The 26,015-nt window shown below is 39.3% G+C and overlaps 1 protein-coding gene across 4 annotated transcripts in view; it reads left to right on the top strand.

Annotated features, from left to right (window-relative positions):
* The window catches only part of LOC124788273 (fatty acid hydroxylase domain-containing protein 2), a 200,808-nt gene extending 175,390 nt beyond the window's left edge, over positions 1–25,418 (top strand). For 3 of the 4 annotated variants that reach the window (XM_047255486.1, XM_047255485.1, XM_047255483.1), the window contains one exon: positions 24,145–25,418. In XM_047255486.1, the coding sequence (XP_047111442.1) occupies positions 24,145–24,216 (72 nt within the window). In that variant the 3' untranslated portion in view covers positions 24,217–25,418. Of the gene's footprint in view, positions 1–23,188; positions 24,108–24,144 lie in introns of those variants that run through there. The other variant, XM_047255484.1, reaches the window with a different exon arrangement.
* Positions 25,419–26,015: the final 597 nt, after the last annotated feature.

The following is a 26,015-nucleotide window of genomic DNA, read 5'->3' as shown; positions in this document are numbered from 1 at the left end:
TATCTGGCGCCCCCTTGAAACTGCTGAAACGAAGCTATTTCTAACAGGTCGCGGGAAAATATTGCGAATGGTGGTTCAAAAAGCGTTACATCCACAGCAGATTTCCTTTTATGCAAGATGAACTACATGCGAGAATGTACGGTGAATTTCTTAAATCACAAAGTGTTGGAGTCTCGTTTAAAAATCAACTTTTTGAGGACGACCATTTAGAAGAATTTAGAGCCTAGATCATCAGACATTTACGTCGTTATTAAAAATTTTACTGGCACGTTTGTGCGATGTGTCTGAAAGTGTAACATGCACAAAAAAGATCAACATTATACATGGGGAGCTTCTCTTCCAGCTTATCAATCTTAGAGACCAATATTATATGTGAATGCTATGTATATTAATTTAAACCATTAACTTTTCTTATTTGTGTGTTCGCGCTACTTAAGAGTGATCTTGCTATTGGCTGACTACATCACGTGTCCTATGCTGTCATCAGCTGGCAAGATCATGTGACATGAGCTTTGACTGGCTTACAAAAGTGCATTGTAATCTCCATTTCAATGCTTCGAAAAGTGATATGCGGTGTTTTGTGGAATTCAAATTTATACCTTCGTAATACGAAAATATGCACCGTACATGTTGCTGCACATCAAAAAGTGTATTTTCACCTGGGAAAAAGTGTATTTTTATCCGGGAAATCCGGAAAAAAATCCGGGAATTTTTTTTCCTTGTCCATGTATACACCCTGTAATTGTTCTTTGCATATTCTTTAACACGATAATTACATTAGAGAGGTTAGTTGAATCTGTACTGGACTGTTGTTCAAGAGCTAATATTTTGCCTTTAACTTCCAGTAGATCTCAACTAGTTAAAGTACCAAATACAATACGAAGGATACTCCCTCCAAAATCAAACCAGTCCTAATTAAAGTTTTGTGTGGCAAAAGCTTTAAAAAACAGTAAATCTCTTGTTCATAATTAGCAAATGTAGACCCCAACTGCATTTTTGGCTGTGATCCAGTTGTTATACCAAGATGCACCCATTTCCAAAATTGTATCATTTCCCTTAACTGAACAAATTACATCAATTTGCTTCTTTACAGAATTGATCTGTTGCTGGATTTCACTCAGATTGTACTTAAGGACAAGTTTTGCATTAGTTGAAACTACCATGTCTGATCATGGTTCAAACAAAACACCTGTACACTGTGGTACTATTACTACAGCATTAGTAGAATACGCCATCATAGTAAACATTAGAATAAAAATGATTATGGTTAATTAGTTCTAAATACTAGAGTTAACAATAAACATAAAATAAATGAGTTTCTTATGGTAACCTGTGGAATAAAAGGTTTAGTTTCACTTGTGCAATAGCTTCAATACTAAATTTTCACAACACATTCACATAAGCATATGATGAAATAAACACACACACATTGCACTCTCACGCACTAAACACGTTTACGCAGATTGTAGGGGTGTCTGGAACAGGATCGCTCAGAACGTGGCGATGCCTCGGCCTCAAAAGTGTGTACTGCAGGCTCACGATTCTCGCTTCCTGGGTTTGAGAACAGCAGGCCTGCCTCTCGGTCGGTCCTCGTCGGCTTGCGATACTACAAGAAATCTACCCAGAAATGGCTTTACGTGGTTGACATGAATGACAATCGAACTAAAGGGCAGTTGGAGCTTAAGAGTCACTGGCGACAACACCTCCAAGATTGGATATGCTCCTTTCCAAAACTTCTTAAACTTTTTGACGTGACTCTTCTTTAACACCACGTTGCTCAGATACACAAGATCTCCAACTTGATACTGTGGCATTGATGCTTGGCAGTCGTGTTGTCTTGCTTGCTGAAGAAAGGATTGATGATTTTGCTGTTTCACTCCCCTCCATGCTTCCTTTAGCTTGCATGCTAGATCCCTTATGTGTTTATTACTGATTATGGCAGTCGATCATGCAAAGTCCAAGGATGAATGCATTCTTCTTTCGTACACGATCTCATATGGATTTAGGCCAGTTGAGCTGTGCATTTTGACATTGTTACAACTTACCAACTACGGTAAACAGACATCCCAATTGTCATGTTTTCTGCACACATAATGCTAACTATTTTAATAATTGTTCTGTGGACTCTCTTGTTTTTTCCATTTCCTCCAGGGTGTGCTGGTGTAGTCCTTAACTGAGTTATTTGCATGAGCTTACAAGTCTGTTTAAGTAAGACACTCATAAAATTGGCTCCTTAATCACTAATTATACTTAATTGTGATCCAAACTTAAGAATCCATTCTTTTACAAAAACTGTAGCTGTAGCCTCAGCACTCTGATCAGGTATTGGTATCATGAGAATGTATTTAGAGAAATAATCTAACTTTGTCAATATGTATTTGTTTTCATCTTTGGTCTTAGGCAACGGTCCTACAACATCTAGTCCTACTCGTTCAAATGGTTCACTTGTCTCTGGCAGTTCTTGCAATGGTGCTCTACTTTTTCCTATATTATTCCAGCTGTTACAGGAATCACATTGTGAAACAAACTAAAAAATGTCAGCTTTGCGGCTCGTCCACCAAAACATTTGAGCTCGCAATGTCCTGATAATAAAGAATCCAGTTGCTGTCTCATGATTTGCTCTTTCGTGCTTTCTGGAATAACTGTGCAGTTTCCTTTACTAGTAATTTTGTGCATTAATCCATCTATTTTGACAAAAGTTGATCATTTTTCCATAATTTGCCTTGTTGATCTTCTTCTTGAGCTGCCTTTAACTCTTCTTCTCGACTTACTGTAACACAAACATTGACTTTTCAACTCATTGCATCAGCATTCACATGTTGTTAACCAGGTCGGTGAAAAAACCTTAAATTGGTACTCACTCAGTCCTAATGCCCATCTGGTTAATCTGGAACTTGGATCCTTTAAGATCAATGACCATTTAAATGCGGCATGATCTGTAATAACTGTAAATTCTCTTCCTGTTAAGAAACAGCTGTTATGTGTTATACCAAAAACCAAAGCACAAAACTCCTTCTCAGTAGTAGTATATATACATTCTGCTTTGTTTAATTGTCTGGAAGCAAATGAGGTTGTATGTTCATGACCATCAACTTCTACATCTACATCCATACTCCACAAGCCACCTGACGGTGTGTGGCAAATAGTACCTTGAGTACCTCTATCGGTTCTCCCTTCTATTCCAGTCTCGTATTGTTCGTGGAAAGAAAGATTGTTGGTATGCCTCTGTGTGGGCTCTAATCTCTCTGATTTTATCCTCATGGTCTCTTCGCGAGATATACGTAGGAGGGAGCAATATACTGCTTGACTCCTCGGTGAAGGTATGTTCTCAAAACTTCAACAAAAGCTCGTACCGAGCTACTGAGCGTCTCTCTTGCAGAGTCTTCCACTACTTCCTTTGTTTTCGGACTACATTTCCTTAGGATTCCTCCAGTGGATCTCAGTCTGGCATCTGCTTTACCAACAATTAATTTTATATGGTAATTACATTTTATATCACTCGTAATGCCTACTCCCAGATAATTTATGGAATTAACTGTTTCCAGCTGCTGACCTGATATATCGTAGCTAAATGATAAAGGATCTTTCTTCCTACTGCACCATGCATCAATTCTTTGCAGATCCTCTTATATTTCAGTACAATTTTCCATTGTTACAACCTCTCGATATAATACAGCATCATCCACAAAAAACCTCAGTGAACTTCTGATGTTATCCACAAGGTCACTCCCATGTGTCACACCTGAAATCACTCTTACTTTGTAAGACTTATCTCCATAGTTGATATGCTCTTACTTTGTTTATTAAATGACTGTGGGGAACTGTATCAAACGCCTAGCAGAAGTCAAGAAACGCGGCATTTACCTGGGAACCCGTGTCTATGGCCCTCTTGAGTCTTGTGGACGAATAGTGCAAGCTGGGTTTCACATGATCGTCTTTTTCGAAACCCATGCTGATTCCTACAGAGTAGATTTCTAGTCTCCAGAAAAGTCATTATACTCAAACATAATACGTGTTCCAATATTCTACAACTGATCGACATTAGAGATGTAGGTCTATATCTGTTCGACGTCCCTTCTTGAAAACTGGGATTACTTCTTGGGACAAGATTGCATCTATGGCAAAATTGGATGCATCTGTTGAAAGATCCAAGGTTTCCACTAAATTTGGTAAGGGATAAATGTCGGGTGGTCACAGCATTCAAAGATCAGTAATCAACACAAAAACGAAACTGTGGTTCTTCAGAAATTGATTTCTTCTTTACAATTACAACAGACAAACACTACGGTGGGTCTGAAGGATCTCTTGGTTTTATAAATCTGGCTTCTAATTGTTCTTTAACCATTTCTTCTACCAACTCTCTTTGACTGAATGGTATTCGGTAAGGTTTTGTGTGACTGGGGCTGCATTTCCAGTATGAATATGATGCTGAACTAAATGAGTGAAAGGTAAACTTGTACGTTCTCTGAATAAATCTGCATACTTCAGCAAAACAGGTGCTAAAATCTTCTGTTCATCAACTGTTAAGTGTCCTATCTTTTTCCAAATCTTGCACTGCAGTTCATTATTAACTTCGTTTCCTTGTTGTAATTTTGTGGTACTGTTACAAAAATCTGTGTTTATAAGTGCAGCATTTGTTACCTCATGTGGAATCTTTATTACGTCACTTTTATTTGCGCTAGACACTTCAGCAACTTTTGTTCCTCGTGGCAAAACAATATCCTCATTGCTCATATTTGTTATTGTAACCGGGACTTTTGCAACATTCTGTCTCACCATTGTAGTGACATCTACACTTCTAGCAACATAACAATGCATTGTATTCGGTAACTCACTTTTCTCGGATCGCTCAATTAATAACAAAGTTCCTTCCTTACATTGGGGTGACTTACCTTCAACGTAGATTGTCTTTCCTGCTCCCTAGGGAATTTGCTGAGGCTGATCAATTTGAACATCAACTTGGACGGTTTGAACTGATGCATCGTTTGGGCGGTCCATTCCCACAACGTCAGTATTGCTGCTCCTTTGAGTACGATCTGAAGAAAGATTTCCTAGGTTGTAGTTGCTAGGGACTAGTCTGATCTTTCTTTCTGTGACAAATATCTCTGCCTCATTAGCAGACAAAAAATCAAATCCAAGTACACCGTCATAACGCATTTCGTTATTTGAAACTACTTGTACTCTTGCTGTGTGTTTATCTTTACCTTTATTTTCACATTCATCTTGCCCTTGGCCAAGAATTAACTCTGCGTCAACTTCTCCATAGTTACGGAGCTTTCCTCCATTTAACCCTCACACTTTTAATAGCGGTGGTTTCAATTTATCCCATTTATCTATGCCACACCACATTGATGAGGTCTGTGCTCCTGTGTCAATAAGTAGTTCGATGTTTCTCCCACGATATACAGCACCTATCACAAAGTCATTTTCGGTCTGATTTTCATTGGAATTAACAGGAATCACTGTCTCCGGCAAGGGTTGGATGGAGTCCCCGTACTCATTTAAAGATCTGGCAGATTGTCTGTTGTTCGCATTACCTTTCTTCTTGTTGTGACAATCTCTCGAAACATGACCCTGCATCCCGCAATGATAGCAGATTCGATTCTCTTTACAATCCTTACGCTTGTGACCCAGCTTATTGCATCTATAGCATTGTACTGTTGTGTTGAAAACTCTGTATTCTTGTTTCTGCATCTCATTCAGTCGTCTTAGTGCTTCAACGAAACCAACAGCTGGTTCTACTGCTCCCTGAAACGTTTTACATCGCGCCATTTGAACAGCTTTGCTTACTTCCTCTCCTTGCAACCCATGAATGAATGTGTCCAAGCCTCTCTGGTCGGTTTCGAACAACTTAATGCAATTTTCATTTTCTTCTTCTACTAACTCGTACGTTTGAGTGTTGATGTTTCGAATTCTGTCAGCAAACTGTTAGATAGATTCATCTCGTTGCATTCACAGGCTGTAAAGCTGCTCTCAGTAAAATCTGATCGTGTTTTTATGTTTAAATCTTTGAACAACAATCGTTCTAAACTTATTGTAATCTTCTGTTTTAACACAAGTAGGCTCCGCACTAATGAAATCTTGTGCTGCTCCCTGAATTCTTAATTTGGCAACCACGAGCTTATCGGAATCTGTCCACGATCCTAACTGGACGGCATGTTCAAGTTTACGAAAAAACACTTTCATATTATCTTTGGATTTCCCGCTAAACACTGGAACTGATGGCAATAATGAAAAATTCTTTATTGTTGTTGTATTTCTACTGCATGAACTATCATTTGACAGGTCTTTCAGAATGTTACACTCACTTCTTTCTGCTTTTAATTGCCAAATCTCTTCTTGCAGTTCATTAATAACAGTTTGTAGATCGACAATGTTACTCTGACTGGATTGCGACATTTTGTCTAATTTATCACCAATGAGTCACACAAATGTAAAATAAAAATCCATCATTGCGTTTCGTATTCTAGCCAAACTGGAGTAGACCAGCCTGAATTCCAGCGTTGGATGTCCCTGCATAGTCGTAAGATATTCATGCTGCTGCTCGAAGTTCACGTTGTCCTGCAACTCTTCAGGACTGCAGATGTTCCATAATTATCCCCATGCAGCCACCACTTCTATAAGGGGGTAGTTTGTGTTGTTGCCCTGGATTACAATTAGGCGAAATATTTGTCAGGATTTGTAAGCGGTGGGTCCTTGAGGTACAGCAATATGCGAACATGAGAAGCAAGTTTAAACAGTTTTATTAACAAAGGCTGGTTATAAAACGTGCATGCTACGCGCACCCATCATCACTGTGTCTGACATCCTAACAGTGGCTAATTACAGTCGTATTGAAGGCTCCATAGTGAGCTAAGAAAAGAGACATACTTGCACCCGAGGCCGCACTAGTTAATCCTGGACGATGTGGACGGAAGCCAGTGGCGTACTCTGCGTCGCAGTGTGGCCGGACACCCATCTACTGACCAAGCAAATTGTCAGCATTCCAGACAGGTCGACTGGCGAGCGCGTGTTACGTACTGTATGGCTGCGCGCAATCCGTAGACGTGTACAGCATTTTTGAAATTGTCTTATGTACTCGCTCTGTTCTCCCATTCGCCTGTGAATGAAATGGACTGGTCCGTAATTTTTTAATTCTCAATAACTGACACAACTGTGTCATTAATTCGGACATGAAGTTCATTCCCTGATCTGTAATTATGGTATCAGGCTCCCCAAACTTCAGTAACCAGTTATTGACTAAAGCTTGTGCTACTGTACTTGCCTGTTGGTCTGGTATTGTGACCATGGCTAGAAACCGTGAAAAGTGATCAATTATAATTAAAATGTAACGATTCCTTACCAGTGTTTTGTTGCATGGCCCACAGATATCTAGCCTGATAAACTCGAAAGGTTTCGAAGCATCCGGTAACCGTTGCAATAGAAGTCTTGCGCTGTCACATCCGCTCGCTGCACACACACACCACACAATTTGCCACGTATTGTTCCACATCCCTTCTCCGAGTGCGCCACCAAAATCGTTCTGCTACTCGTCTTTCCATTGCTCGGCAACCTCCGTGCTCTGTAAGCACATGATCATGGGCCTGCTTTAAGACTTCCTCTCTCAAACTCTTTGGTACCACTACCTGTGGTCCATACCTGGTAACTCTACACAACAAATTTCCCTCCACAATGAAATGTGGTTAAGCTCTAAAACCCTGGCACTCTTCATCCTCTGCTTGTCCCCTTTGCCATTCTCTGACACTCTTACCCATTATTTCTAATGCATCTAACTTGCGACTTAATGCATCTGCATTCCTGTGTTTCTTCCCTGGGTTATGAATTACTTCAGAGTCAAAAACACTTAATTTTAGAGCCCACCGTATTAACCAACTAGAAGGATCCTTGAGTCCCAGTAACCATCTCAATGCCACATGATCTATCATGACCTTAAACTTCCTACCATAAAGGTAACAATGAAAATACGTTACTCCATATATTACAGCCAACATCTCCTTTTCCGTTGTGGGTAATTCCGCTCTGCCCTATTTAACTGTCTGGAAGCATATGCCACTGGATGCTCCTGTCCCTTTACCATTTGACCCAGAACACTTCCTACTGCGCCATTTGAAGTGTCACATGATAAGATGAAGTCTACTTCAAAATTTGGAAACACCGACACAGGACCAGAAACTAATCTCATTTTTAATTCATCGAAAGCTTGCTGGCATTCCTTAATTGATTGAAATTTAACCCCTTTCTTTAAAAGCTTTGTTAACAGCTTGGCTATTTTAGCAAAATCTTTTACAAATTTACAATAATATGAACACAACCCAATATACTATTGTAATTGCTTCGTTGTATGTGGTGTTGGAAAATTTTGAACTGCCTGTGTTAACCGAGGATTGGTTTGAACCCCTTGTTCACTGATTACATGACAAATATTTGACCTGCGTCTGCACAAAATTACATTTTTCTAAACTTAATGTTAATCGTGCTGACTGCAATCTTCTAAGGACTTGTCTTAAATGCAATACATATTCTGGTATATCCTTCGAAAATACTATAATGTCATCTAGGTAAGCCATACATGTCTTTGGTTTCAATCCCCTTAAAATCCCATCTAATAATCACTGAAAAGTGGCTGGTGCATTCTTCAACCTGAACGGCATACGTATATACTGGTAGTGTTCCCCAGGAGCAGTTAAAGCTGTCTTTGCCATATCCTCTGACACTACTTTCAACTGGTGGCATCCACTCCGTAAATCCATCACTGTAAAATACTTACATTGTCCCAGATTATCCAATGTGTCCTTGATATTCGGAATCGGATATGCACCCGAAATGGTTTTTGCATTCAGAAACCTATTATCACAATGAAACCTATATTTCCTTTTACCATCCACCAACTTCTTATGCATGAGAACTACATTGCTTAAATCCGGACTATCGCTATGCTCTATGATTCCATCCCATAGTTGTTGTTCTAGAAATTCATCTAGTAGCGGTTGCATATGACGTGCTCACCTATATGGTTTCCTAAACACTGGTGTATTATCCTCAGTTGATATGTGATGCTTCATAATCGGTGTTGCCGGTAACCTACCCTCCGTTCCGCATAAATTGCTAAATGTCAATAACAATTCCTCCAATGTGACCCTGTCGTCTCCCTGCAAAAGCTGTAGTTTTCCCCTCAATTGCACTGCATCGACATTTTGCTAATGGCTCGCCTCTAAATCCTCCCTGTTGAGGTCATCTTCATCAAAGAACCCCAATGTGACCAATAACAACCCTTTTGACAAGCTAAAATCTGCTCTGCCAAAGTTACCTATACTTACAGGAAACCTATAATCTCCTTCCACATAACTTGCGTGAGCTAAACTCCTCCGCATAAAACAGTGCACATTATCCAACTCCTCATTACTCGAGAGTGGTTCCACCATGTACAACATCTCCTTTGGTAAGTCCATATTTATCGAAGCCCAGACTACCTTCCCTGTACCTGCCGGTATGTTATCCTGTTGATCGACCTTTAATGAATCCGTTCACAGTTTAGCTGGCGTCATCTTCACGTTAAGTGTGCCTTGCAACATCAGTCCATTTGCAACAGTTTCCTCTATGCAAAACATTGTTCCACTGAGTTCCACTGTTTGTTGCCAAAGATCTGTCTTCGCACAATGTTTGTCAAGGAAGTCCAGTCCAAGAATCACCGAATACCCCTCACCCAAACACGGTAACACCTCTACCTGCTCACTAAACTTAGTTCCTGCGGTCACAAATTGCAGTACTGTCATACCCAATGACTCCACTTTATTATCCCCCACCCCACATAACCTATAACGTGGTGGCTCAAGCTGCCTCCTGCTATCCAGGTCTAGACTAATAACAGACACGTGTGCCCCCGTGTCAACCAGAAACCTCTGTTTCCTTCTGTTCACCAAGCCTACTAAGCAGCATTCCGTCTGTGCACCTAGAAGCGCATTATCTAATTTCACTGGGACCGCCCCTCCAATGGTTGAAGCAGTCCCTTCTCGTTTACCGGCTGCTGTCGCAGAGGTTCCTCCCTATTTTTACTCCTGCAGTTCACTGCCCGGTGACCCATTTTCCCCACATGAGTAACACTGCAGCTGACGCTGACACTGCCTCCTAATATGCCCTACCTGGCCACAACTAAAACACTTAATTTCTGCTGCCAGAACTTTATGCTCCACCCTTTGCTTCGTCGCATAATCTACCTCCTCTTAAGTATGTGGCAATCCTTAGAACCATTGCAAGATCACTGGGATTCTCCATTCTCACCTGACGTGACATCTTCTTCCTCGCAAAAGCACATCTAATGCCCTGTTCTCAACCTCCTGTAACAGCACTCTATTCGTCTCCCCATTCGGTGACAGTTTGAACGTTTGTGCATTCAGCTTTTGAACCCTGTTTGAGAAAACCTCCACAGTCTCATTTCTTCTCATAACTAACACTCTTAATTTTTCCCAAAAAAACCTGGTTCTATTCTGGTGTAACTCAGCCTCAAGCTCTGAAAACATCCCCATATTGTTCAACATTTCACAGTACAGTACGTATGACTTGGCATCTCCTATGAAACGTAACTTCGCCACTCTCAACATCATGACGTCCGACCCCCATTGGCCTCAGCCATTGTGATAATTAAGGAATACTGACACATCCTCCGTTGTTTTACCCGAAAAGGGTTTAATCAATGCTGCAATTGTCAGGTCAAATGGTCTATGACACTCCCCGACCTGCAATTTACTTTCACCCAACATTCCTTCCCCTACTTGCAATGCCTCAAACCTCCCCGCTAATTCTTCATATTTTTCTTTGTCCCTTATCCTTGTCTCCAACAATACCCGAATTTGCTCAGTTAGAGCAGCTACAGCTTCCGCTGTAGTCATGCCGCAGCTTCCGCTGCTTGCCGTGTTTCCACCATTCCTGCTTAAAGCTCTACTGTTAGTATTAATTCCACTCTGCTTCTCCTAAGACATGGTTCTTGCGGTGAATCATCGCCCAACTACATTCTGAACACTTGTACACCAAACGTCCAAATCTGTTACAAATAAAACAACTGTTTGGCACCCACTTTGTTCACGGTAATCTGTGGCCTGACAGGTTACAAAAATTACATCGCTTAGGCACTATGTTGTCATGTCCCCCATTTCCCCTGAATTCAGTAAATCTACAGGCTCCTCCAGCCTTACAAAAGACACCTTCAAAAAGTCCATCCTAAGTAACAAAAGAATGACACATAAACAATAAATCAAACGTCACTCATCCATCCCCATCATGCTCGTGCGCAGGTGACAGTTCTGCTTTCTTCCCTATACTGGTATGGACGAACACTCCCAAAACGACAAAACGTAATAGGAAGTGTACGACCACCCATCACGAACGCAACCAAACACCTCCGCTACCCCTCTACACAGGCACACCTCAACGCTACTTGCTTGACATAAGATGTGGGAATGGAAATCTGGTACCAGTGTTGTAACCGTCACTACTTGTGACACAACTGTTGTGGATCGTCCATGGTTGAACCCAGGACTCCAGTTGGCAGAGCTGAAGCCGGGGCTCACCACGCTGTTTCTCGCAGGAGGCTGAGCAAGTTCAATAGTGTCAAGGGCCAGTGCAGAGTGATACAGCGATATTCGGAAGTATTCCTTTGTTCAGCTCGTTTACAGAAGCGTAATGTCAGCGCGTCGACCGCGCGCTGTTCCTTGAGTCCGGCTGTTTCAGCACTCCTGGACTGCCGGCACCACTGCTGCTGTCATCAAGATTGCCCGACATTGGGAGTCAGCCGCGGTCGCCACTCACTGAGGCATGGTGACTGGTGCCGCTCTACTGCCTGCAATTCCGGAGACTGTTAGAGTCCCTGGTCCCCGCCACCCTCCGACCCGTTTGGCCTGCTCTGTCTGACCATGGGACAAAGGTGGTTGTACAAGTCACCCGTGGCCCTCGGTCGCTGCTGCTCCCAGGACAGGACCAGACTCAAACCCGCACCCTCATGGATGCCGTGCCGCAACTTGCCACTAGTGGTGCTTACTGGATGGCAACACCTGCCGCCGTCCCTAATGCTGTTTCAGCGTTGCTGTGCCTCCCGCAGCGTATGCCTCGCTTGTACCCTGGTACGCCAGGTGGGAAGCGAACGTGGCCCGTCCTGGACCCGCTGCAGATTGCTGTCACTGCCCTCCTTCAGGCAGACTGTGCAGTCTCCAAGTACCCGGCTGCCGTTCCGTCCCGCCCCAGTGTTGTGTCCCTGGAGGCGGAATACAGCCCAGACAAGTAAATAGAAACAAAGTACAGGTTTACTCAGAATATTTACAACGTCACTACCAGACTGGCCCCTATAAGCGTAGACCAGCACAGGTCTGACCTGACTCTCGACTGACCTGACACACCCCTCCAGCTAAAAGTGCCTGACTATTTATATTGCTTTTTCCCTCGCTTCTGACATAGTGTCAGAGAGAGACAGAAACTATGGCAGGGGTAAATTCCCATACGTCAGCCACTTTCACATCGCCACTCCCGGCTCTGGCCTACTGCCTTGCCTCATACATCGCAATAACTTAAAGCAATGCTGCAGTTCCCTGCCTCGTTGTTGCTTCACTCCAAACAAATCGTACATGCAATGCGTCATTGCAGCTCTGCGCCATGTTTGCTCTGCCTGGCATACTGGCTGCCGACTATTACCACACACTGCCAGCGGCCCCAGACTTCATCGCCCACATGCGCCTTTACTGAATTTTTAACAAAATTCTCTTTCCTACAACTAAGACTAATACTAGTGCAACAGTTCACTGCTGTCAGTGAAATTTTAAGTTTGTTATCATCAACCTCATGAACTTACTTATCAGCTAGATAACCACACTGTGATTTCAGGAAACAAAGGGGTTGTGCTGTATGATGCACATCATCTGCCCTTTAAGATATTTAATGATTCTGTTTAGATACCCAAGGCCAACCTCCACGTGTTTAATGTTCAAAGGCTGGTAGCGCCTTACAGGTACATTTATCACCTTGTAATAAGGGTTTTAATTTAAGATCCGATGACATTGTTGTATGGCCACTGTGCAGCTGATTACTGTAATACCATATATCACATGTTTATTTCAGAATTTGATTGAAATCATTTAATTAATAAAACATGCTTCCCAAACACATGAAAGATGTAAAAGAATCAAATAACACAAATGTAAAGCTAACAGTAATGTAATGTGTTGATCTATACTTTTGTCTCAACATTATTGTGCTTCATTGCATCTTTTAATTGGTAAACAAACATTTATACTTGTGTATAACAAAATGTGCCTACATCTAAAGATTTCACAGCTAATAGTGACCTATTTTAAAGAGATGATGCTTATAGTTAAGTATTTATTGTAAGCTGTCATATCATTTTCTGTTCAGCATCGAATATATCTACGAGGGGTGTTTGAAAAGTCTGTGCAAAAATAAAAACTACTTACATGTTTTGGGGAAACCTTTTTTATTTTTTGTCATAGTCTCCTTTTGGACGTATACACTTCGTCCAACACTGTTCTAATTTGTTGATCCCTTCCAAGTAATAGGGATTGTCCAAGTGTGCAAAATAGCTATTAGTTGCTGCAATCACCCCCTCATTTGAATAAAATCTTTGTCTCGCCAGCCATTTCTTCAAATTGGGGAACAAATAGTAGTCCGAGGGAGCCAAGTCTGGAGAATAGGGGGGATGTGAAATGAATTGGAATCCTATTTCCATTAATTTTGTGACCACAACTGCTGAGGTGTGTGCTGGTGCATTGTCTTGATGGAAAAGGACTTCTTTGTAGTCCAATTGCTGGCATTTTTCTTGCAGCTCGGTTTTCATACGGTCCAATAACGATGAATAATATAAACTGTTCTAATCGAAGGTGCAGAGTCACCGTAACATTTATCAAGCTTCTCTTTAGTCTCCGGAGGTGTTTTGCCTTTCATAAAGTAACTTTTAATCACCACACGAAATTCTTTTTCGTACATTTTTTGACAATCACTTGACTTCCTTGATTCACATGAATGCCAAACACAAAGAAATAGACCAATATGGCTGAAACTTGGTGTGCATTCTTTCCAAAGGTGCTACTAACTAAACATGACCTCGATACATGCCGGTGGTGCCATCTCTCGGTCTTTGCACGGACTTTCCAGACGCCCCTTGTATAATGAACTGATTAGAGTAATTTAGTCATTTTTGGCATTTACTCAAAGGCTACAAACAATTCCCATTATAAGGCTGTCATTTGATGGCTGAGTACTTGTAATTTCAAATGAGGTCATTCATTTGTATGATTCACTGTTTCTGAAACAAAAGTTGCACTTAGACTAAAGTCTGATAAAAATTACTTGATAGTGGACACTTTGCATTGGAGCTGGTTTCCTTTAATCAGAGCGCTCAGTGTCACGCCTGAACCGTTCACTCTTGCCAAAGTGCCACAACAATTGATCAGTTTAATTCCAATTCCTTGTCTGGCATTGTTTCTCGATGTGTTTAGATCCTGAATCATGGGTCTGGCACTTTTATTGCATATTACAGCATAAATAATAAACCCCCCCCCCCCCCCACACACACACACACACACACACACACACACACACACACACACACACACACACACAATGATGCTAATGAAATACATACATTTCGTACACAGCACTATCGAAACACTATGTAATACTTCCACACAAGATGCAATTCATCATCACATGTGTGGTTATCATATTCACAGAGATCATCTTAACATTAGATAAGCTTCACACAACATTGAGTGAAACCAAGTTTTTGAAGGGTGCAGTTCATCATTGCGACTGGGTGGTCACTGTCAGACATACAGCAACTTAACTCAGTGTTGTAGTTTAGTGTAATGGTTAGCGTATTAACCTGCAGAGCTGAAGGCTGTAAGTTTTGTATCTCGCAAACTACTATAATTTTTTTAAATTTCTAAATCTAATCAAAAGAGTTTATCATTTCTATTCAGTTAATTTGTTTAAATGTAACTTTTTATTTCTGATGCTCTGCCATGTCCTTTTCATCATTGTATTGACTTTTTTTATATTCTCTTATTTTTCTGTCTATCATTCTTCTTTTGTCTGGAATTTACCTGTGTTGTCTATAAAGTGCACCCAGGTGCCAACGAGGACTTCTCAATGGTTGTGGTAATACGGCAGCTTGAGCTGCCCATGGTAACCCATGATAGCGAGAAAGTAAGTTGCTTTTAGCACTGAAACTGAATTTCTTTGGTCTTCAGTTTGCTCATAGAGGTTAGCTTTAATAGCTGTGAACAAAGTGCTCATGATTTTAGTTCTGCCACAAACTGTTGAACACTGGTTTCTTGGATACACTACACATCACGAGGCTGTGGTTAGCTTAGGACATGAGTTTAAATTCAGTCTAAAACATGTCTGCTGCTGCAGTTCAGTTATTGGTCACTTAAAATCAGCTGTCAATAGAGCATCTCTCATTTCCGACATGCCGTGCGGTGGCCACTTCCACCATTGCTCCATGTTACACATTAATAACATTTGTGAAGTGATTTGTCGTGTTTGTGTGTTACCTATAGGCGGTGGCCACGTGGCAACACCATAGTGGCAAGTGACAGACGTCAACTATCAAGCAATTTTAAAGACTATAATATTAATGTATTGTAATTAATTGTGTGTTCTGGTGCCTGTAGTTGTAGTTTATTATTATTCTGTCTGTACAGTCTATATGGTTCTTCTTATCAAATTAATCTCTTGATTGAGATTTTCTCTTGTTATAACTCCATAATGTGTATTGACAGTTACTATGATGTCTGGATTTTCAATTGGCCACTAGTCTATTTTATTTACCCCCCCCCCCCCCCCCCACCCAACCCTCAGATGGTACTATAAGTGCCTATGTTCACTCTGCTCTAATAGAGTGTAAGAGTAACAAGGCAACATGTGATGAGCATAAGCATGATAAAGGACTTGCACGGGAGTCTATCACACAAGCCTGTAGAGCTATTGTGTAAAAAAAAAAAGGGTGGGAATTGCATTTTTTTTCCTTCTTCCAGTTTGGTGTGGTTGGATTAGTATGGTCACATTCTGATATTGCACAGAGATCTGTTTGCATTCAAAGTTTGGGAGTTGTGCCTGTGAAGTCCTCCAGCAGTATATGAGAGTTGCTCTGAAAGTAACCACATTTTTTTTCTTCAACCATTATTTATTGAACACAGTGAAATGCATAGAGAAGAAAGAATGAGGTTTCTTCTACACTTCCTATTTTTACATGCAATCCTTGTCTCATTCTATGGCCTTCTTCCAGCAAGGCACGATGTTGTTTATGCCATATCGTATCACTCCTTATTCTGGTCATGAAACATCCACACTATCTTTGCTTGATTGACAGCTTCAGCGCCAACTGCTGAGTCATTATGTCTCTGTCCTCATGAATGAGCACTTCAGCAAACTGTTTGTTGTCAGGTCCAACAGCTGTGGATGACCTCCCTGAATGCTGCGAATCTTGGAGCTCTGCGGAACCTCCTCCTCTTAATGGCCTCAGCCTCTGCGCCCAGCAATGAACTATACTTCTCTTGACTGCAGATGCTCCATAAACTGCACAAAAATGTTTGTTAAGCTTCCTGACGGAGTTCTTTCTCTGCAGTGAGAAATTCAATGACGACATGCTGCTTGTAGCGTACAACACTTACAGACACCATATTGAAACATTCTATCTGTTGGAGGAAATGGAACATTCGCATGCACACTCCAGAAACTTCATGTAATGCCAAATAAAGGTTTGTATTCTTACCATTGTTTTTGGCTGAGAAAAAAAATGTGTTGCATTACTTTCTGTGGAACTCTTATAAGAAAGGAGAAAGAGAGTAAAGTAGGTAAAGGGCTAGTAATATCTTATCCCAAGGAAGAACTCAGAACATTTGGCTCAATAAATGATCACACAGAGGAACTGTGGCTCAAGTTTAGAAGAGTAGTTGACCAAGCATTGTATAGATATGTAGGTACTAGAACAGTTCTTGATTAGAGGGACCCTCCATGTTATACAATCTCTATAATGAAATGTGTAAAGAAATAGTGACTGCTGCACAATAGGTGTATAATGAAGGACATGACTATAGATAGAGAGGTACTAAATGAAGTATGTTTGGCTGTGAGAACAGCAATGCAACTACTATACCATAATGGGAAAACCTATCACAATATCCAAAGAAATTCTTGTCATACAGAAAGGCTGTAGGTCATACCAAATTTACCTCTTAGCTAAAATTAGAGGGGGTGTTACTCTTTTCAGCCTTTGTTTTAAAATTATGTAAAAGAAAACAAACTCGTATAAAAAGAAAGTGGAATGTCAGAACTCTGCTACAAGCAGGAAAACTAGAAAACCTTAAAAGAGAGATGGAAAAGAATCATATGGACCTCGTAGGAGTTGCTGAGGTAAGATGGAATGGACATGGAGAGTTGCAGTCAGATGAATATGTATTCTACTACTCAGGAGGAGAAGTAAAAGGAATTAATGGAGTAGGAATGATTATGACAAGGGAATTGGCTAAATGTGTGGAATATGTAGACTATGCAAATGACCGGGTTATTGGTGTAAGGCTGAAAGGAGCACAAGATGATTTACTGATTGTCCAGGTGTATATGCCAACTTCAGAACATGATGACCAAGTTGTAGAGGAAACGTACAATGTAATAGAGAGAATAATGGACGAAAATAAAAAATGCTGCAAAATAGTAATGGGAGACTGGAACGCCATTGTGGGAGAAGGGAAAGAGGGAAACATAGTAGGCAGTCATGGTCTTGGAAAGAGAAATGACAGAGGTGAATGGTTAATTGACTTCTGCAGGGAAAGGCAGCTGATAGCGGCAAACACATGGTTCATGAACGATAAGAGGAGGCTCTACACTTGGAAATCACCAGGGGATAAATACAGAAACCAAATCGATTTTATACTGGTAGAAGAAAGATACAGGAATGGAATCAAGAAGGTGCACACATTACCAGGTGCAGATATTAATAGTGACCACAACTTACTTATGGCAGAAATAGAAATAGGAATGAAAAAACTGAAAAAGGCGACAATGGTGAAGAAGTGGGATCTTGAGAAGATAAGGTCCAACAAAGAACAAATTACAGAAATGCTGTCTCGGGATTTTCTAAACACATTACGAGACAAAGAAGCACGTGATAATGCCAACGAGTACTGGAATATGCTGAAAGAAGGAATCATTAAAGCAGGACAGCAAAATATAGGATATGTAAAAGGGAAAAGGTCAAAAAAACCATGGGTCACACAAGAAATGATTTCCAAGATGGAGGAGAGAAGAAAATTGAAAAACCAGAACACTGAAGATGCAAGAAAGATATACTGAAGGTTAAATAACGAACCGCGAAGAGAAACAGAGCAGGCTAGGAAAAAATGGCTAAAAGAGGAATGTGATGAAATTGAAGAACTGGACAGGAAGGGAAGATACGACTTACTATACAACAGAGTAAAGACTATGACATGGGAACAAAACAGAGCAGGAAGTGCTACTATGGAAATTTTGAGTAAAGACGAAGAGGTAGTGTACAAAGACCGTCACGATGTTCTCCAGAGATGGGAAGAATATATAAAAGAGCTATATGACACAAATAGCAAACCAGAAACTCTGGAACTTGAATCTCACAACAGTGTAAGTGATGAAGAGAAAGGACCGACCATCATAATGGAAGAAGTAAAGTCTGCCATTGCTGCAATGAAAAATGGCAAAGCAGTAGGTACAGATACAATACCGGGAGAAATACTAAAATACTTGAACCACAATGGAATAAGAGAAATATTGAAGTTATGTAATAAAATATATGACAGTGGTGAATGGCCTGAGGACTTTTTGACAACAGTAATGATTCCATTACCGAAAAAACAAGGAACCAAGAAATGCAGCAAGCACAGGACAATCAGCCTCATTTTACATGCAGCCAAAGTGATGTTAAGAATAATTAATAAAAGACTTGAAAAAGTAATAGAGGAGAATCTCGGCGAGGAGCAGTTTGGCTTTAGACGGAATACGGGCACCAGAGATGCAATAGGGCTCCTACGAATCTTGGGAGAAAGGTTTATTGAAAAAGGAAGAGACCTGTATATGTGCTTCATCGATTTAGAAAAGGGATTTGACAACGTGGTCTGGGACAAGCTGCCGACTATTATGAGGGAAAAGAGAGTGGACTGGAAAACCAGAAGACTTATAAACTCATTATACCTTAATCAAAAAGTTTCAGTTAAAGTGAGAGGAGAAAGTACAAACTGGATCAGACTAGGGAAAGGAGTAGGACAAGGATGCTGTTTATCACCTACTCTTTTCAACCTGTACTTGGAATATATGATTGACCAATGCTCATTAGATGACAAAGGAGTAGAAATTGGAGGAAGAAGAGTAGGGTGCTTGAGATTTGCTGATGACATGGTCCTTCTAGCCACAGGGGAAAAAGAATTACAGGATTTGGTGGACACCATTGCAACTAACAGAAAAAAATATGGAATGAAAATTAACACAAATAAAACAAAAGTATTGGCAATAGGAGGAAATAAGGAAATAAAAATTGTGCTGAATGGAGAAACACTAGAACAGGTGCAAAATTGTAAGTATCTTGGAAGCAGGATAGACACTGACTGGAAGTGCACCACAGAAATTAAAACAAGGATAGCAATGGCAAAAGAGGTGTTTTATAAGAAAAGGAGAATCTTCTGCAGCGGTCTGGACAGAGAACTCAGAAAGAGACTCATAAAATGTCTTGTATGGAGTGTTCTTCTATATGGCGCTGAAACATGTACTATGAGGAAAAAAGACAGAGAAAGGCTGGAGGCTTTTGAGATCTGGACATGGCGGAAGATGGAAAGAATAAGTTGGATGGACGGAGTAAAAAATGAAGAGGTACTGAGAAGAGTGGGAGAGAAAAGACAGTTACTAGATGTAATAAAGAGAAGAAAAAGAAATTGGATTGGGCATATATTAAGAAAGAATGACGGACTGATAAAAACAGTTTTAGAAGGTTATGTAGAAGGGAAAAGGAAGTGAGGAAGGAAGAGATTCCAGATACTGAATGACATGATGGACGGCACAACATACAGCAGCCTTAAGAAGGAAGCAATGGATCGCAGAAAATGGAGAGGCAAAGGACCTGCTAATATAGCAGATAACTGATGATGATGATGATGATTATGAAACATCAGACTGAGAGTAGAATACTTTTATTTCAGTTTCAAGCTTTTCTTTGTCAGTCATGAGAAATCTTTCAGTTACCAATACCAGCTCCTCTGCTTCATTTTTAAAACCAGTGAAGCTTTCTTGTTGAACAATCCAGCAGCTATTAAGTGCTTAATGGAAAATGCCTGCCCCTTATATCAATGCATATTCAGTCACATGTTTCTTAATCTTCTGCCCTGAGTGCTTGTGATTGTTTCTCACAGTTCATTGAGTCTCTTAATTCTAAAATATCAGATTTATTTCTGCATGAGGTGTAATTTGATGAAAAAGCTCTAACTAGAACTTGAAATTGTCATCGTTCTGGTATTTTAAAATTCATGTTTCTTCTGCAGTGGCTTGATCTGCATTTAATGTTGACTGAATTTCTGTAAGGCTGTTATATAAAGGTCACAAATTTTAAGGAACTGTGTTTATGTTTTGTATGTTGAAGTTCCACTTTGTAGAGGAATGGGGCGGAATGCTTGTGTCCGTACCCTTCTTGAGAATGGACACACATTGCAGTGATGTTGAAAAAACTGTTGGAATAGAACCGTCAGAGTGTTAGAGAAAAATGTTCTTGCGTTTTGTGTAATACTTGCTGCATTACTCATTGTTAGAGTAAGTTGATGTGCATAACAGTGAATGAAATGCACATTACTGTAAACTGCATTCAATTTTTCTTGAACTCCTGCTTTGTTACCTTTCACGACATTTGAATTGTCAGGAATATGTCCAGTTGTTGTAAAATACATTTTGATATGCCATCTACAGTTTGATTTTGTGGAATAAAGAATCTCTAAAATGGCTCCAGTATTTCTCCATTCAATACGTACTGTAGAAAAAGAACGGTTTGAGAGCATTCTGAAACATCTGCTGTGTCAGTAGCGATGACAGCTGTAAAAGAAGCTTCTGAAATCCATCCTCCTCGTGGTATATTTATAGCAAGGAGTCGAGGATCTAATCTTGAATAGTCTTAGAAACACCTTCAAAGACTTAACTAGTTTGTAATTGGTTCTTTAAATTGAAATCTGATTTATGCATAAAATTTACTAATCGTATAAATACTGCTGGATGTGTGGATCATCTTTTTCATCACGTCCATGTCAGAGAGTTGCTAAGCGTTCACAAAAGAAAATACAGTCTTAGTTTGGAGAACATTTCATAGTTCTTTATAACCTGCACATTATGCTCATTGACTGACACTCTGTGAATTGCTAAGAAGTTCTTAATATTTTTCTTTCATTTTGTTTATATTTCTGAAACTGTCTTCTGCCCTCTTTAAGTCATCTCCAAACAGGAAACACAGAGATCAAAACAGTGCATTTTTTACTTCACAGCCACAAAGTCAACTTTTCTGCTGGCAGCTACGAATTGCTCATCCATGGCTGACATATTAGAATATCAAGTGTTGAATGACTCGTTTCTTAATTGTAACCTTCTCATGGAGAGAAAGCTGTAAAAACTTGAGCTGTTGAAATTCACTTATAGTCAAAGATCTTATTTCTTGGCGATGAAAGTCCATTCTCTGTAAAATAAAAGAAACTGGAAAATGAATCAAATAGAATAACTGGAAGCTGGATGATAATCTAATTCTACAGTTTTATCACATTCAAGAATACTGTATATTATTTTTAAGCACATCATGTATGAAATTTTAAAAAAAAGTTCCCTCCATAACACCAGAGTTGGCAGTTGGCACTGCGGGAGTGACAGTATTCTGACTCTTTCACAGCCTCATGTGCATCTTCTTATGTGCACATGGCCACTATGGCCAGACACCGTCCTGCGAAACTGTGAAGCGCACAATTCCTTTTGTATCTTTTCCATAAACTTGGCGATGTCTACTGGCATTAAGCTTGAGGATTATATATTGTGTAAATATAAAGAAAGAATTGAAGAAAAAATGAATTACATAACATGTTCTCGTTCATATCAAGTGGAAATAGGGAATGCTGCAGTTCCACAGTGCCTGTATGTGTGCTGCTACTAGTCTGTACACAAGAACGGAAACTCAGAGTAGCATTACATAAGCAGAATTTATGTACTCCATTTCCAAATGTTTCTTTGCAACGGAAGATGCATAAGTACTACCTCAATTTGATTCGAACATTATTACAGAGGTGAGTGGTGTAGATACTAGTATCAGTGTCATTGAGAAACAGCTGAAATCATTAATACTGAACAAGATCACAGGGCTAAATGAAATTCCTCTCGAGTTCTATACAGAATTGTCAGTTTTGTTGAGTTCAAGCAGAATGTGGTTACTGAAGCAGAATGACCTCCTCCATGCCAATGAGCGCGGATTATGAAAACATTGATTGTCTGAGACTCGATTTCCATTTTTATCAGGTGACATTCTGAAAGTCTTGGATCAGGGCAGTCAGAAAGATATATCCTTTTTCCACTTCCAAAAAGCGTTGGAGCATTACACCAACAGTTAAAAATGAAAGTACTATCAAATAGGAATCGTACTGGATTGAAAATTTCTTCGTATCACTTTATCTTGGATGGAAAGTCATTGACATATATAATTTCAGACATGGCTGAGGACAATGTTAATTGTGACCACTGACTTTTTGCAGTTGATGAAGTTCTCTTAAATGAAGTACTATCCTAAGAAAGCCACATAAATATGCAGTTAGATCTTATTAAGATTGACATCTTGTTTTAAAAATGTTCCAAATTGTAAAAGTGTACACATCACAAAATGCAGAAGTATAATATCCTATAATGACAATCTCAGTGAGTCACAATAGGAATCAGTCAGTTTGTACAAACAACTAGGTCTAGGCCTAACAGTTTGTGGGGTTATGAAATTGAACAATTTGATAGACTCAGTCATAGGTAAAGCAGATGGCAGACCTCAGTCTTTTGGCTCAGTTTATTGTTCATATGTGAGGGAGCTATACCACATAACAAAGGATGCTAAACATATACAGAGGAGGACAGCATGAGTGATCACAGGTTTCTTTGTCAACAGAAATACTGAAGAATCTGAAGTGGCTGATGCTATAAGTTAGATGCAAATTATACCTCAAAAGTCCAGCTACAGACTTTCAAGAACCAATATAAAGTGAGGAACCTAGAAATGTACTACAGCCTTGTATGCAGCACTCCCACTGCGACTGTGAAGACAAGACTGAATGACATACCACATGCACCAATGCATTTCAGCAGTCATTCCTGCCAAGCCCCATACACTGATGCAGCAAGAAGCTATATTGCATGGTACAGTGTGAAGTACCCACTGCCATGCACTTTACAGTGGTTTGTAGAGTATTGATGTAGGTGTGTATGGATTTTACAGATGATATTTTCACTATTCAGACATGACATCTATCAAAATGTAGGCATTGTTGGTGTTTATTTGCCATGGCAGAGCCATCAGAGAAGTGGAGGTCAACAACAAGATAGTCTATAAGCTATTATTTTTTTATTGTGTATTGGGGTAGTATTTAGAAGAATGCTTTTTGAAAAGCCACACCACTACATTCACCTGTTTACTCCTATCCATATCTCTTAGCACTTTATGCGAAGAGTGCTAGATGACATTTTGCATGATTGGGGTTTTTGAATTTTCAAAATCCCTGCCAGCTGCCATTGAGAATTTTTTTCCCAGTAGGATATTGTACCTGAACTTGAAATACATTCTACAACACTTATAAAGTCTGTGGTTACTTTGCAAGGGAGCTCTACTCATGACTAGAGCCTTGAGGTTTTAGAAATTTCAACTGCCTGTTAAGACAAGTTTTCAGAAGAGTAGATGGTCTGCTGAATCCTTTGTCCCATCATTATTTTTCCTTCTTACCATTTTATCCAGAGATTATTATTTACAGTGGTACCCTCATAAACAACACATTGTTAACTTTATGGTTTAGTAATAACTGGAATTTAAACTCCAATTTACTTGTTCTTCAATTTTGTTTTTGCTTTTAGCTTACATCAGGGAAGCTGAAGCAAGATGGCTGCAAAACAGATATTGAAAGAAAGGAGTATACAAATATTTAATTTCCAGAATATTTATGTTGTTAACATTTCTTTCTGTATTACAGTGTGAGAAAGCTTTCATTGTAATTTTTTATATACAAAAACTGTATTTTGTTATATGCAATGATCTGTAAGTAACCAGTCTGTCCACAGTGCTTATGTTTCCTGTAATATTAAATATGTGTATAAAGAATTCTGATCAATACAGCTATGTTGACATACACGATGAGTATGTCTTATATGGAGTATTTTCTAATTTGATTGTTTTTAATTTATTTCATTTTATGTCAGCAGATGTTTGGTAGTCTTTAGGGGTCACACAATGCAGTAATAAAGATAACATTTGTAAAACATTTGTCTCTGTTCCTGAATTTAATTTTCTATAAAAAATCTGTGTGATATGAATAATAAACTTAAAATGTAAAGAGATGATTGAAGAACTTAAAAAGAAATTGGAGGCAAATTATGTAACAGGTTGCAACCTTATAGAATCTGTTTGGGTGCTGTGAAAGTATTAGAATAATTATCTTTTCACTCTCTGAAGCGATTGGGTGCAGTGATTTACTTTGTTGTAAGAACTCAACACAGTTTTTGTTATTTTGTAATACTGTATACTTAATCTTATGACCTAATTGTAGGCCCTAAATTTCTATTATTTAATGTGTTCCTGCATATTCTGCAACATACACAAGCCACAATGTCATCAAATTTACAAAAATGAGAAGATTAAGCTTGTTTGAAACAATTACATTTCCTGTGGATTGTGTTTAATCCTTTGCTAACACTTTTTTTCTCTGTGGGAAAAAATGGGTAATCACTATTTGAGCAATAAAATCGTTCATACAGTTAATTTTCTGAGTGACAATCTCCATAAATTTAGAAGTTTAAGCCATTTCCATGCTGAAGAAGAATGTTAAGTATTACTCATCTTCAATATGATCCACTACCGAGAACTGCAGAAACCATATGTTGGTATTTGTTATTGGATTTGTTAACTGCCTGTTGAAATGATAATATTTAAAGTATTTCATTAATAAATGTCCTTCATGAAGCTTTTTTTTTTACTCTCCAAGTATTATGTTCAATCAAAACCAAATTGTAATTTATGCTGTGAAACATATTCTTGTGATATTTCTGTAATTTTTTACCATGTATGCAGATTTTAAGAATAAATTATTGTATGTCCACAAGATTGTGTCATACAACAGAAAGAAAATGTGTAATTATCTGCCATTATTATTATCACGATGATTTTTTTTTCCTGGTGGATTTTCTTTTTTTATTCAAAGTGGCAGAGAAAAAAGTTGTCAATTAAAGCACAAATATGTTTTTAAGTTCGATCTTCTATGTTTATCAGTGTAAAATACAAATCTTGAAAATACTGATCATAACATACAGTAGTGCAACAGCAAACAACAAGAGCAAAGTCTGAGACACTGAGTCACGAAACTCCCAATGCTTTTCTGCAACTTCCTTACTGCAGTGTTGTCCAACTGTCTTGTATAAGCACACTGTGAAATGATTGTGTATACTGTGAGGAATGCAGAAGCAGCTTGAAAATGAAAATGAAAATGAGGTCGTAATTTGGAGTTTACTGTGGTACAATAAATATGGAAAGGCATTTTATAATGTGGTAAGAAATAAAATGTTTTCCCTCTTTTAAGCAGTGTGGTATCAAAACCAGAGTGAGTTGGAAACCCACTCTTCCTTCAAAACCAGTTAGCATAGACTGTACTGGCAGGTTTGTGTAAGAAGTTAAAACCAGCATAGGTGTTAAGGACAGTTAATTGCTGATATTTATTTGGTCATAGAAAAGGGAA

Source organism: Schistocerca piceifrons, chromosome 3, assembly GCF_021461385.2.
Source record: "Schistocerca piceifrons isolate TAMUIC-IGC-003096 chromosome 3, iqSchPice1.1, whole genome shotgun sequence".
Classification (NCBI taxonomy): domain Eukaryota; kingdom Metazoa; phylum Arthropoda; class Insecta; order Orthoptera; family Acrididae; genus Schistocerca; species Schistocerca piceifrons.
Note: the sequence above shows the minus strand (reverse complement) of the source record. Positions and strands in the feature narration are given on the sequence as shown.